The 14,582-nt window shown below is 44.9% G+C and overlaps 1 protein-coding gene across 10 annotated transcripts in view; it reads right to left on the minus strand.

The window, feature by feature from the left end:
* Window positions 1–14,582, minus strand: part of PCM1 (pericentriolar material 1) — a 528,103-nt gene that overhangs the window by 13,529 nt on the left and 499,992 nt on the right. For 9 of the 10 annotated variants that reach the window (XM_063920820.1, XM_063920822.1, XM_063920823.1 and 6 more), the window contains 2 exons: window positions 249–338; window positions 37–160 (listed from right to left, as the gene is read on the minus strand). In XM_063920820.1, coding sequence (XP_063776890.1) covers window positions 37–160; window positions 249–338 — 214 coding nt within the window. The remainder of the gene's footprint in view (window positions 1–36; window positions 161–248; window positions 339–14,582) is intronic. The other variant, XM_063920821.1, reaches the window with a different exon arrangement.

Genomic DNA, 14,582 nt, shown 5'->3' on the forward strand with positions numbered 1-14,582 from the left:
GTAATAACCTGACATGAGAAAGTCTAGAGAACTCACCAGGCTCTTTCAGTGACAAGTCATCTCCTGCCAGCTCAACAGCACCATTTCCTTGTCCATTCAGAATTTCATCACACAAGTTATTTCTCAGTCCCTCTTTTTCCATCTCAGCCATTAGATCTGCCTAGGGGCAAGTAACAGAGACCGTAACTCATATAATGAGGGAACTTTATCACATTCCTTCCTTAGACACACACAAATGAAGTAAATACCTTGGGTATAGTAAGTGTAAGAGGCAGATCTTCAACTTTTACAAAGTCATCTTCATCTGATTTCTGACTCAAATTTCCAGAACCGCTTTCCTGTTTCACAAGAGGTGCACATATCAGGGACTTGCCCAAACAGCATTATTTACATACAGAGAAAGGACGATAGTTGTTGTGCATCTCTCGTGATCTTGGTAAAACGTAGTGTCACTGTATTTGGGATTTGAATATCTGCAGTCTCATATTTATAAACTATAAGTCACTAAAGGGAACATTTATCAACAAAGTTTAGCTATTGAAAACTTGTTGCATACGATAAATGATGCTCCAGCCAATCAGCTCCTGTCATGTGTCTGAAAAAGAACAGTTGGGAGCGGATTGGCTGGAGCACAATTTATCATACGCAATAAGTTTTTCATTAAATAGCTGAAACTTGCTTATACAGTAAATGGGCCCCTAGATTCCCAACAGCACACACTCAGTCTAAGCTAAGGCATCCTCCTTACCACCATTTCTTGCTCATATCATAACTCTTACAGCGTCCACTCATTATAAGAAGTAGGACGCTCAATGCATTACTCAAAATAGCACACTGAGCAGCTGTAAAAATTCTGATGATCTGACTAGACATGTAGTAGATGATGATCTTATACAAATTGCTCTCAGACTCAGGTTACGCACACCATATAAATCACCACAAACCGTTAACATTCTGCATTCTTGATTGCACACAGCGGTGCCGATTCAGAATTGAGAGCAACGCAAAGTCAAGACTAAAGCGGGTTACACACTAAGATTATCTGTCCAATAAATTCTAGTTGGATCGAAAATCTGGTAATGTATATGAGCAAATGACAATTAACCATTTGCTCCCAAACACTGGAATAAAAATGACAGTTTTTGCCCATTTTCTGGCTTTTGGGAGCAAATGGTTGGTTCACGCGGGTATATCATGCGGGTATAACGCTTCCTGTTTTGCCTCTTTACCGAGGCGAAGCAGGAAGCAGCAGGGCCAAGATGTATTAACTTTTGGGATGCCGATCACTGCCTGTGCCCCACAGCGCATTAGCCTAGTGCTGATGCGCAGTCTTGCTCCCCTCACACGAGATCTCACATGCAGCCCGGACCCGGCACAGCTAGGGACCGCAATGTCCCTGGCTGTGGTGTATAAGCAACCACAAATGCAGCCGTCGAAATCGATAGCTGCAGGTGTCGGAACAGTCAGTGCTTCTCGGTGCATCTTTTAGATAGCAGCACCCCGGTCATTCTGCACGCACTGCCGCTGTAGTACATGGGGGAGAAGCATCATCAGTGCACACAACATGCGCTAAACCCACTTCTCCCCCTATATCACCAATTCGTACATTTACCCCATAGTTCCAAACCAGGTCAGACCCGGGACTGATCTCTGTACACCACGGCTCCGACCCATATTATTCCCGGGTCAGAGCAGTTTACAAAGCACACGGGTACAGCAGCGCTGGAAATCTGGCTCTGCTCCCTGACTTCACAGGCTACGCCCCCAGATGTGTGTCAGCGCTACAGGAAGCGGAGTCCCTGCAGGTCTCCAAATACTGTATATGGGAGTCGGGTCGGATGACCCATTTACACTGCCCCTTAATCCAGGTCCTTCCAGCGAACAACCCTGCTAGCTAGCCAGGTTGGATTCCCGGGTCAATGGACCCGGATTAACCCTTTTCCACTGAGCCACAACCCGGGTTATCAGGGCATTAACCCGTGTTTTTTTTTTTGTTTTTTCAAATTTATTTTTATTGAAGCATCATTGGGTCAGTTCAACAACATTGTGGTAAATCGGTTCAACATTTTCGAAAGGTAGGTCCATCAACATACAGTACCACATATATCAAATTATCGTGTTATCATTGAATAAAACATTTTCACATTAATGTTGTAAAGCACATTTGTATTCATCTATCCACGTTAGGTGAGAATAAAAGTCAAAGCAAACATAATCTATCTGAATGCCTGCCGTGCCACCAGAGCCCCACCCCTGCCATCTCCCCGAACACTTCATGTTTTGCATAGAATACCCCATCCGAGATCCGACATTAACTAAAATGTAATATCACAGAGGAATCGGAGGGTCATTAGCGACCACCTGCGACATATACCAAACTGTATCCTTAAAGCTATTATGGATTTGGATCCTTAACGGAAGCGACAGGGTAGCTATATATGACTCCCACGTTAGAAAGAACCTCTCAACTTTGTTTTCTCTATCCAGCACCACCTCCACCCACTGCATTCTAAATAGATAGTGTAGTTTAGCTTTAAAAAGTGCCAACAGTGGCTGAGAGGGTTGTAACCAAGTCTGTAAAATGGTTTTGCAGGCCGCTGCTCCTATAGCCAGCAAGAGCCTCTTGCCCCCATGTGATGTACGAATATTAGGGGGAAGCAATCCAAACAGGGCCCATTCAGGTGTCATAGGGATATAGTTGACCAAGCTATCAGCAGAATATTTCCTGACCCGAGTCCAAAAACCTCGAATTACGGGGCACTCCCAAAGACAATGAAATAAATCCGCTGAGTTAGCTCCACATTTGTAACAGTTGGAATTTAGTGAATTGCCTATCAAGAAACTTCTGTGAGGGGACAAGTAAGCTCTATGCAGTATGTTTAGAAACATAGTTGTATATGGAGAGTAAGGCAATAGAGCACATGCTCTGGTGTGAGAACGAAGTATATCGTTTGATGATATGTTTGGAAGTCGTGAAAGCCATGGAGCTAGGGTCGTAGAGGATTTGTCTGGTATAAACACTTGCCGTATGCAATTGTACGTTAAGGAAATGGCTTTTTGTGTCAAGCTTTGATTTTGTAGTAATGTGTCTAGTGGGTTGTTCCAGTCCAACATTGTGAAAGGACGTATAATAGAGCTAATATAGTGTTGGGCCTGTAAGAATGCAATAGGGTAGACCGCCATCCAGGGATGGCGTTCCCCAGCGTCCCGGAACGTGGAAGGCCTCCTTGCCGATGCACAGACCAAATCTCTCACGGTCCTCACACCCAGGGCCTGCCAACTAAAAAATGGGTAGGAAGCCTGCCCATTCTGAAATTCAGGATTATCTACAAAGGTGAGAAAGAGAGATTTGTATGCATTTAATCCAAATTTGTGTCTTAGTACATGCCAAGTTTTCCTAGTATGCCAGAGCAATGGGTTATCACGTATTTCCGGTGAAATTTCGCAGTCATATAAATGAAGAAAACTTGTAAGGTTAATTCCTTCCAAGAATTCCTTTTCTAGTGATGTGTTCGCATAAAGATCTCGGCCAGTTAGCCAATCTTTAATGTATCTGGCGTGCGCTGCATATGAGTATAATTGGACATCAGGAAAGTTTATCCCCCCATTATTTTTCATTTGTTGTAGCTTGTTTAGTCCTATCCTCGGGTGTTTGCCCTTCCAAATAAATTGTCTAAAACTACGGTTAATCGACTTTACGTCTCTGTTCGAGATAACATAAGGGAGTGCCTGTATTAAAAACATTAATTTTGGGAATGAAATCATTTTAATAAGGTTCGCTCTACCTAAGTATGACAACCATAGCCCCTTCCATCCATCTAACTCTGTTGCTATAGAGCGAATAACAGTGGAAAAGTTGAGACTGTAGAGGAGAAAAGTATTATGTGAGATTTTAACCCCAAGGTAAGTAAAGTGTTGATGTGCCCACATTATTGGGATAGTGGATTTAAAAGAAACGCGAGAGGGGGGAGTTCCAAGACGAAGCGCCACCGATTTAGACTTATTGACTTCGAAGCCGGATACCCTTCCATACTTAGTTAAAAGAGAGAATATCCTATCCAGGGATTCTGCTGGGTCCCCAACAAACAACAAAATGTCGTCTGCAAAAGCGGTCAACTTCATTTCTTTTTGACCAATCTGAATTCCCTTAAAGTAATCTCCCCCTTGAAAAAGTCTAAGTAATGGATCTATAGCTAAGTTAAATAAAATAGGGGAAAGGGGGCAACCCTGTCTGGTACCCCTAGACATCATTATAGGGTTACTACTGTATCCATTTATTATTAGAGAGGTGGAGGGAGTAGTATAGATGTATTTTATAAGATTAATGAACACTGGATCAAATTGCCGTGCATGAAGAATTCCAAACAAATGTGGCCATAAAACAGTATCAAACACTTTGGTCGTATCCAGATTTAAGAGAATATTTTGGGTGTGTGGTTCTCCATGAGATTTTACTACCGCTGCTATCGCTGTTCGAATTCCTTTGACTAGATGTTTATGGCGAACAAATCCCAGCTGGTGGTCAGTGAGAATCTGCGGAAGCAGCAGCTGGAGTCTATCCGCCACAATTTTGGTTAGTATTTTAATGTCTGTGTTAAGTAGCGTAATTGGTCTATACGAATCAATTTGCTGGGGGTCACGCTGTGGTTTGGGAATCATGATTGTGTGTGAGTTGTTGAAATGAGGAAAAAATGTACTGTTGTGTAGAATTTCATTAAACAGTTCCCCCAAAGCAGGTGCTGTGTGTCCCTGAAGTATTTTGTAATATTCATTAGATAACCCATCTGGGCCTGGTGATTTATGTAATTTTAGCTTTGAAATAGCATTAGTTATTTCTTCAAGTGTGATATCCTGTTTGAATACTTCATTTTGTGAACTAGACAATTTGGGAAGGTTTGCTTCAGACAAAATACTGTCATGTAATGTCTGATCAAATGGACGTGCATCGTACAAATTGGAAAAGTATGCTTCGAAGTGTGCTAGGATACGTGAGGTCATTGTGTCAATTGAAGACGAGTTCGGGTCTTTAATGGCGGTGATCAATCTCTTTGGGGCGCTCAATTTGGACATGGTGGCTAACAAACGTCCAGTTTTATTGCCCCACCGAAAGTATTTAGATTTTGAGAAAGTCAGATCACGCTGTGCCTGGGACAGCAGAAAATCATCCAACATCTGTCTTGCCTGTGTGTATATCTGTCTATTATCTGGGGAAGGGGAATCTATGTATGTTCGCAAAGCAGCCGTTAGTGAAGCATGAAGAGCTTGGTATTGCGCAGAGACTTTCTTTTTCCGTTTGGAGATATACTCCATTATGCTTCCTCTCATAGTAGCCTTAGATGCTCCCCAGAATGTAGTTGGTTTCTCCCAAAAATCAATGTTGTCGTCAGTAAAAGTCATCCAACTATTTGTTAGAAAAAGACGAAAGTCTTCCGAATTATATAAGTAAATCGGGAATCTCCAAGGCTTAAAGTTCCCAGCTGACGTAGATCTGGTGAGATGAAGTGTAATTGGGGCATGGTCGGAGACCAGGATGTTATGGATGTCTACTTTTAGAACACGTGACACCAAGGGATCACCTATGAGAAAGGAATCTATTCTAGACCAGGAGCCATGTACTGCCGAGAAAAAGGTAAAAGAATGGTCGGTTGGGTTAAAGAGCCTCCAAATGTCACTAAGCTGTAGTGTTGTCTTGAGGAAATGTCTTTGTGTGTAAAAAGCTGATGAAGGGTTCTGTGGGACAGGCTGTTTATCAATCATTGGGTCATCTACTGAATTAAAATCTCCTGCAAGTACTAGGAGACCATTCTGTCGCTGCGCCAGGGTTTGAGCCAAAGATTGTAAGAACTCCGAGGTTGACACATTGGGTGCATAGATATTAACTAGTGTGTAATTTGTTCCCCATATGATTGCGTCTAAAATTATAAATCTTCCTTCTGAGTCAAGTATAGAATTAGTGATAGAGTATTGGACATCTTTCTGAATAGGATCGACACTCCCCTGGTTTTATTGCGGAATTTAGATGAAACGCATTCGCCCAGCCATGGAGCCCGCAGTGTCGATTCGCCTCCCGCCTCCCAATGGGTTTCCTGCAGAAATATAACATCTGGGTGAAATTTACGTAAGTGGTTCACCACTCTCTTTCTCTTAATGGGAGAGTTGAGGCCTCCCACATTCCAGGATAATAAGAATTTACTTACCGATAATTCTATTTCTCGGAGTCCGTAGTGGATGCTGGGGTTCCTGAAAGGACCATGGGGAATAGCGGCTCCGCAGGAGACAGGGCACAAAAGTAAAGCTTTCCGATCAGGTGGTGTGCACTGGCTCCTCCCCCCATGACCCTCCTCCAAGCCAGCTAGGTACTGTGCCCGGACGAGCGTACACAATAAGGGAGGAATTTTGAATCCCGGGTAAGACTCATACCAGCCACACCAATCACACCGTACAACTTGTGATCTAAACCCAGTTAACAGTATGATAACAGCGGAGCCTCTGAAAAGATGGCTCACAACAATAATAACCCGATTTTTGTAACTATGTACAAGTATTGCAGATAATCCGCACTTGGGATGGGCGCCCAGCATCCACTACGGACTCCGAGAAATAGAATTATCGGTAAGTAAATTCTTATTTTCTCTATCGTCCTAGTGGATGCTGGGGTTCCTGAAAGGACCATGGGGATTATACCAAAGCTCCCAAACGGGCGGGAGAGTGCGGATGACTCTGCAGCACCGAATGAGAGAACTCCAGGTCCTCCTTAGCCAGGGTATCAAATTTGTAGAATTTAGCAAACGTGTTTGCCCCTGACCAAGTAGCTGCTCGGCAAAGTTGTAAAGCCGAGACCCCTCGGGCAGCCGCCCAAGATGAGCCCACCTTCCTTGTGGAATGGGCATTTACATATTTTGGCTGTGGCAGGCCTGCCACAGAATGTGCAAGCTGAATTGTATTACACATCCAACTAGCAATAGTCTGCTTAGAAGCAAGAGCACCCAGTTTGTTGGGTGCATACAGGATAACAGCAAGTCAGTTTTCCTGACTCCAGCCGTCCTGGAACATATTTTCAGGGCCCTGACAACATCTAGCAACTTGGAGTCCTCCAAGTCCCTAGTAGGTGCAAGGCACCATAATAAGCTGGTTCAGGTGAAACACTGACACCACCTTAGGGAGAGAACTGGGGACGAGTCCGCAGCTCTGCCCTGTCCGAATGGACAAACAGATATGGGCTTTTTTGAGAAAAAAACACCAATTTGACACTCGCCTGGTCCAGGCCAGGGCCAAGAGCATGGTCACTTTTCATGTGAGATGCTTCAAATCCACAGATTTGACTGGTTTTAAACCAATGTGATTTGAGGAATCCCAGAACTACGTTGAGATCCCACAGTGCCACTGGAGGCACAAAAGGGGGTTGTATATGCAATACTCCCAGAAAGAATTGGCTTCAGTTCCTGAAGTCCAGAAGTTTGTCAAGGAAGAAAATCGACAGGGCCGAAATTTGAACCTTAATGGACCCCAATTTGATGGCCCATAGACACTCCTGTTTGCAGGAAATGCAGGAAACGACCGAGTTGAAATTTCTTTGTGGGGCCTTCCTGGCCTCACACCACGCAACATATTTTCGCCACATGTGGTGATAATGTTGTGCGGTCACCTCCTTTCTGGCTTTGACCAGGGTAGGAATGACCTCTTCCGGAATGCCTTTTTCCCTTAGGATCCGGCTTTCCACCGCCATGCCGACAAACGCAGCTGCGGTAAGTCTTGGAACAGACATGGTACTTGCTGAAGCAAGTCCCTTCTTAGCGGCAGAGGCCATAAGACCTCTGTAAGCATCTCTTGAAGTTCCGGGTACCAAGTCCTTCTTGGCCAATCCGGAGCCATGAGTATAGTTCTTACTCCTCTACGTCTTATAATTCTCAGCACCTTAGGTATGAGAAGCAGAGGAGGGAACACATACACCGACTGGTACACCCACGGTGTTACCAGAACGTCCACAGCTATTGCCTGAGGGTCTCTTGACCTGGCGCAATACCTGTCCCGTTTTGTTTTTGTTTTTTGTTCAGACGGGACGCCATCATGTCCACCTTTGGTATTTCCCAACGGTTTACAATCATGTGGAAAAAACTTCCCGATGAAGTTTCCACTCTCCCGGGTGGAGGTCGTGCCTGCTGAGGAAGTCTGCTTTCCAGTTTCCATTCCCGGGATGAAACACTGCTGACAGTGCTATCACATGATTTTCCGCCCAGCGAAAAGTCCTTGCAGTTTTTGCCATTGCCCTCCTGCTTCTTGTGTCGCCCTGTCTGTTTACGTGGGCGACTGCCGTGATGTTTTTCCCACTGGATCAATACCGGCTGACCTTGAAGCAGAGGTCTTGCTAAGCTTAGAGCATTATAATTTACCCTTAGCTCCAGTATATTTATGTGGAGAAAAGTCTCCAGACTTGATCACACTCCCTGGAAATTTTTTCCTTGTGTGACTGCTCCCCAGCCTCTCGGGCTGGGCTCCGTGGTCACCAGCATCCAATCCTGAATGCCGAATCTGCGGCCCTCTAGAAGATGAGCACTCTATAACCACCACAGGAGAGACACCCTTGTCCTTGGATATAGGGTTATCCGCTGATGCATCTGAAGATGCGATCCGGACCATTTGTCCAGCAGATCCCACTGAAAAGTTCTTGCGTGAAATCTGCCGAATGGAATTGCTTCGTAGGAAGCCACCATTTTTACCAGGACCCTTGTGCAATGATGCACTGTTTTTAGGAGGTTCCTGACTAGCTCGGAGAACTCCCTGGCTTTCTCTTCCGGGAGAAACACCTTTTTCTGGACTGTGTCCAGAATCATCTCTAGGCACAGCAGACGTGTCGTCGGGATCAGCTGCGATTTTGGAATATTTAGAATCCACCCGTGCTGTTGTAGCAGTATCCTAGATAGTGCTACTCCGACCTCCAACTGTTCCCTGGACTATACCCTTATCAGGAGATCGTCCAAGTAAGGGATAATTAAGACGCCTTTTCTTCGAAGAAGAATCATCATTTCGGCCATTACCTTGGTAAAGACCCGGGGTGCCGTGGACAATCCAAACGGCAGCGTCTGAAACTGATAGTGACAGTTCTGCACCACGAACCTGAGGTACCCTTAGTGAGAAGGGCAAATTTGGGACATAGAGGTAAGCATCCCTGATGTCCCGGGACACTATATAGTCCCCTTCTTCCTGGTTCGTTATCACTGCTCTGAGTGACTCCATCTTGATTTGAACCTTTGTAAGTGTTCAAAAAATTTTTTAGAATAAGTCTCACCTAGCCTTCTGGCTTCAGTACCACAATATAGTGTGGAATAATACCCCTTTTCTTGTAGTAGGAGGGGTAATTTAATTATCACCTGCTGGGAATACAGCTTGTGAATTTTTTTCCCATACTGCCTCCTTGTCGGAGGGAGACCTTGGTAAAGCAGACTTCAGGAGCCTGCGAAGGGGAAACGTCTCGACATTCCAATCTGTACCCCTGGGATACTACTTGTAGGATCCAGGGGTCCTGTACGGTCTCAGCGCCATGCTGAGAACTTGTCAGAAGCGGTAAAACGCTTCTGTTCCTGGGAATGGGCTGCCTGCTGCAGTCTTCTTCCCTTTCCTCTATCCCTGGGCAGATATGATCTTATAGGGACGAAAGGACTGAGGCTGAAAAGACGGTGTCTTTTTCTGCAGAGATGTGACTTAGGGTAAAAACGGTGGATTTTCCAGCAGTTGCCGTGGCCACCAGATCCGATGGACCGACCCCAAATAACTCCTCTTCCTTTATACGGCAATACACCTTTGTGCCGTTTGGAATCTGCATCACCTGACCACTGTCGTGTCCATAACATCTTCTGGCAGTTATGGACATCGCATTTACTCTTGATGCCAGAGTGCAAATATCTCTCTGTGCATCTCGCATATATAGAAATGCATCCTTTAAATGCTCTATAGTCAATAAAATACTGTCCCTGTCAAGGGTATCAATATTTTCAGTCAGGGAATCCGACCAAGCCACCCCAGCACTGCACATCCAGGCTGAGGCGATCGCTGGTCGCAGTATAACACCAGTATGTGTGTATATACTTTTTACGATATTTTCCAGCCTCCTGTCAGCTGGTCCTTGAGGACGGCCCTATCTATAGACGGTACCGCCACTTGTTTTGATAAGCGTGTGAGCGCCTTATCCACCCTAAGGTGTGTTTCCCAACGCGCCCTAACTTCTGGCGGGAAAGGGTATACCGCCCATAATTTTCTATCGGGGGGAACCCACGCATCATCACACACTTTATTTAATTTATCTGATTCAGGAAAAACTATGGTAGTTTTTTCACATCCCACATAATACCCTCTTTTGTGGTACTTGTAGTATCAGAAATATGTAACACCTCCTTCATTGCCTTTAACGTGTGGCCCTAATAAGGAATACGTTTGTTTATTCACCGTCGACACTGGATTCAGTGTCCCTGTCTGTGTCTGTGTCGACCGACTAAAGTAAACGGGCGTTTTAAAAACCCCTGACGGTGTTTTTGAGACGTCTGGACCGGTACTAATTGTTTGTCGGCCGTCTCATGTCGTCAACCGACCTTGCAGCGTGTTGACATTATCACGTAATTTCCTAAATAAGCCATCCATTCCGGTGTCGACTCCCTAGAGAGTGACATCACCATTACAGGCAATTGCTCCGCCTCCTCACCAACATCGTCCTCCTACATGTCGACACACACGTACCGACACACAGCACACACACAGGGAATGCTCTGATAGAGGACAGGACCCACTAGCCCTTTGGAGAGACAGAGGGAGAGTTTGCCAGCACACACCAAAAACGCTATAATTATATAGGGACAACCTTATATAAGTGTTTTCCCTTATAGCATTTTTTATATATTTCTAACGCCAAATTAGTGCCCCCCCTCTCTGTTTTAACCCTGTTTCTGTAGTGCAGTGCAGGGGAGAGCCTGGGAGCCTTCCCTCCAGCCTTTCTGTGAGGGAAAATGGCGCTGTGTGCTGAGGAGATAGGCCCCGCCCCTTTTTCGGCGGCCTCGTCTCCCGCTCTTAACGGATTCTGGCAGGGGTTAAATATCTCCATATAGCCTCCGGAGGCTATATGTGAGGTATTTTTAGCCAAAATAGGTATTCATTTGCCTCCCAGGGCGCCCCCCTCCCAGCGCCCTGCACCCTCAGTGACTGCCGTGTGAAGTGTGCTGAGAGGAAAATGGCGCACAGCTGCAGTGCTGTGCGCTACCTTTAGAAGACTGAGGAGTCTTCTGCCGCCGATTCTGGACCTCTTCTTACTTCAGCATCTGCAAGGGGGCCGGCGGCAAGGCTCCGGTGACCATCCAGGCTGTACCTGTGATCGTCCCTCTGGAGCTGATGTCCAGTAGCCAAGAAGCCAATCCATCCTGCACGCAGGTGAGTTCACTTCTTCTCCCCTAAGTCCCTCGTTGCAGTGATCCTGTTGCCAGCAGGACTCACTGTAAAGTAAAAAACCTAAGCTAAACTTTTCTAAGCAGCTCTTTAGGAGAGCCACCTAGATTGCACCCTTCTCGGCCGGGCACAAAAATCTAACTGGCTTGGAGGAGGGTCATGGGGGGGAGGAGCCAGTGCACACCACCTGATCGGAAAGCTTTACTTTTGTGCCCTGTCTCCTGCGGAGCCGCTATTCCCCATGGTCCTTTCAGGAACCCCAGCATCCACTAGGACGATAGAGAAATTAGCTTTAGAGGAGCAGGGGTATTCAAAGAAGGGATGGGTTGAGGATTAGATTGCATTATCCAACACCCAGTTTGGGAAACCATTTTACCGTGTGGTATGTGCATGTTAGAAGAACCCCTCCGTCCCAGCCATCGGAAGGGGTCGAATATCTAGGGGGACAGGGGGAGGGTGTAGGCCCCGGCAGCTCCGACTTAACAAACAAACAATGCTTCAATTCACATTTTCTAAATTTTCCGTAACCGAACATCTTAAGAGTGACCAATACGCTTAGAGTATTGACACCCATGAACATATACCAAAAAAACATGAGGAATAGAAGAACAAAAACAAAATAAAAACCAAACATCAGATCATCTCGAGTAGCCTTGTAGTATCTACTGGCATTACATCTTAATATACATAATTAAATCAACCACTTTATACTTAGCGATCAGATGGTCCCCCTGCATGAAATACCCTATCAAAGTGTGTTTTAGCCAATGTCGGGTCAGAGAAAAATACGTTGCGGCCATTTTCCTGCACCCGCAGTTTAGCCGGGTACAATAGTTGGAATCGTGTACCGCTGTCGTGGAGTAGTTTGCATACTTCTACAAATTCCTTCCTTTTTTGGGAAACAGGCCGAAAAATCTTGGAAGATTAAAATTTTTGACCCTTTTACCTCTAACCGTGAGATCTTGCGATAAGCACCCAGAGTTGCCTCTTTCATGCGGTAGTCTAAATATTTGGCTATAACAGGCCGTGGTCCAACCGCAGAATCGGGTCTTTCTGGTCCCAATCTGTGTGCCCGTTCAATATGCACTAGGAAAGGGGAATCTTGGGTCCCCAGTTCTTTGGGGAGGTCAACTGTGAGGAACTCAAGGAGTTTAGGGCCCCTAACCGTTTCGGGGATAACAATGAAACGGAGATTATTTCGTTAATGACGATTTTCCATATCATCAACCTTAGCCTGGAGATTTTGGATGGAGGAGGTCTGGGTATCCACCAGTCGTTGTATTGAATCTACCCGGTCCTCCGAATCACTGGTCCGTTGCTCCAGGGAAGCAATACGGGTAGTATTGGTATCTATTTTAGCTAAGGCTGCATCGAATGCAGTTTGTAAGGTTTCCAGTTTTTTATCAATTAATGGCATGATGATTTTTGAGATTTCCTGGGCCGTTTCTGCGGCCGAGGGAACCTTTGGGACCTGAGTGGGAGAGGAGGGGGCGCTTAAAGAATCTTCCTCTTCCGAGTTATGCACCGGAGAAGAAGGAGCAGTAGCTCGTCCTTCGTTATTTTTAGATTTCCCCGTCCTTGTGTTTGCGGAAGAGTGTTGGGATTTTTGGGAATTTGTTCTGTTATAATATTTATCCATTGTTCTCTACCTCTGTCACTATTTGCAGTTAATTTGAGCAAAAAGAATATCTGCCTTTGCAGTAATTGTTTGCAGGTTCGAAAAAGGCTACTCGAAAGATAAAAGCTGGCCTACATGCCGTTTGGAGGATACACTAAATAAGAAAGAACTCTTAGTGGAAAAACTATAAGACTGTAGGATCACACTGCTGTTACGTTATGTTTCAAACTTAATCAAATAATATACAAGGATATTTGTCAGAGAGACACCAGATGTCGCTGTTGCACAAGCTGTGTGCTCTACCTATTAATGCTATATAGTGAACTCTATAGCATTCGTCCAGTTCAAGCATGCATCCTTAACCTCAGCTCATAGTAAGTCAATGAGTGGATTATTGAAATTTTAAAATGCTAGGCACACTGAAAAATCCTTTGTGCACGGCCTCCCAAATAGTGTTATCCGCCCACAACGGCTGAATCACCACTCACTAGTAACTTGAGCAAAAAGGTTATCTGCTTATGCAGTACTTGTGTGCAGGTTTGAAAAAGACCCCTCAAAAGATTAAGTTAGACCTACATGCCGGGTGAAGGATACATTGAACAAGAAATAACTCTTAATGGAATAACAATAAGACTGAAGGGTCACACTGCGGTTGTGTTATGTTTCAAAATCAATCAAGCAATGTACACAGCTGTTTGTCTGAGAGACACTAGATGTCGCTGTTGCCTAAGCTGTGTGCACTACCTGCTCATCCTATATAGCAAATTTCAAAGCACTGGTATAGCTCAAACATGCATCCCCAATAACATCCCATAACAAATCGATGAGTGAATTGTTGATAAAGTCTACTTAATAGATCAAACTAGGCCTGCATGCTGCGGGAAGGATACATTGAATAAGAAATAGTACTTAATGGAGAAACAATAAGACTGTAAGATCACACCGCAGTTGTGTTATGTTTCAAAATTAATCAAGTAATATACACAGCTATTTGTCAGAGAGACAGTAGATGTCGCTGTTGCATAAGCTGCGTGCACTATCTATATAACCTATATAGCAAACTTTATAGGACTAGTGAAGTTCAAACACGCATCCTTAATATCAGCTCACAGGAGGTCAGTGAGTGGATTATTAGTGTTTAAAACTCTAGGTATACAGAAAAACCCTTTGTGTACAGTCCCCTAAGGAGTACCATCCACCTGTAACAGCTGAGTGTGAATGAACAAAATAAAATATATGCAGTTCAAGCTGTATTTAAAATAGGGTTATATGACTCAGCTTAGCGCTGAACACCACCGTCACCCGGCAGAGAAGGAAATACAGGCACATAAAATGCGTCAAAGGTCCAACAGTCGAACATGCCCCATTGCAGGTTTGGGCCAGCAGAACTTAAGTTAATGTCCAGAATCCTGTATATGTCCCAGGATAGCAATAAACACCTTCTAGAAACCTAAGAGAATGGGGAAGGCAGCAGGGAGGGAAGACAGAATATTTGGTAAGGGGATGCAGGGTGGGATATGGAAAACACAGTAGGTAG

This window comes from Pseudophryne corroboree, chromosome 1 (genome assembly GCF_028390025.1).
Source record: "Pseudophryne corroboree isolate aPseCor3 chromosome 1, aPseCor3.hap2, whole genome shotgun sequence".
Taxonomy (NCBI): domain Eukaryota; kingdom Metazoa; phylum Chordata; class Amphibia; order Anura; family Myobatrachidae; genus Pseudophryne; species Pseudophryne corroboree.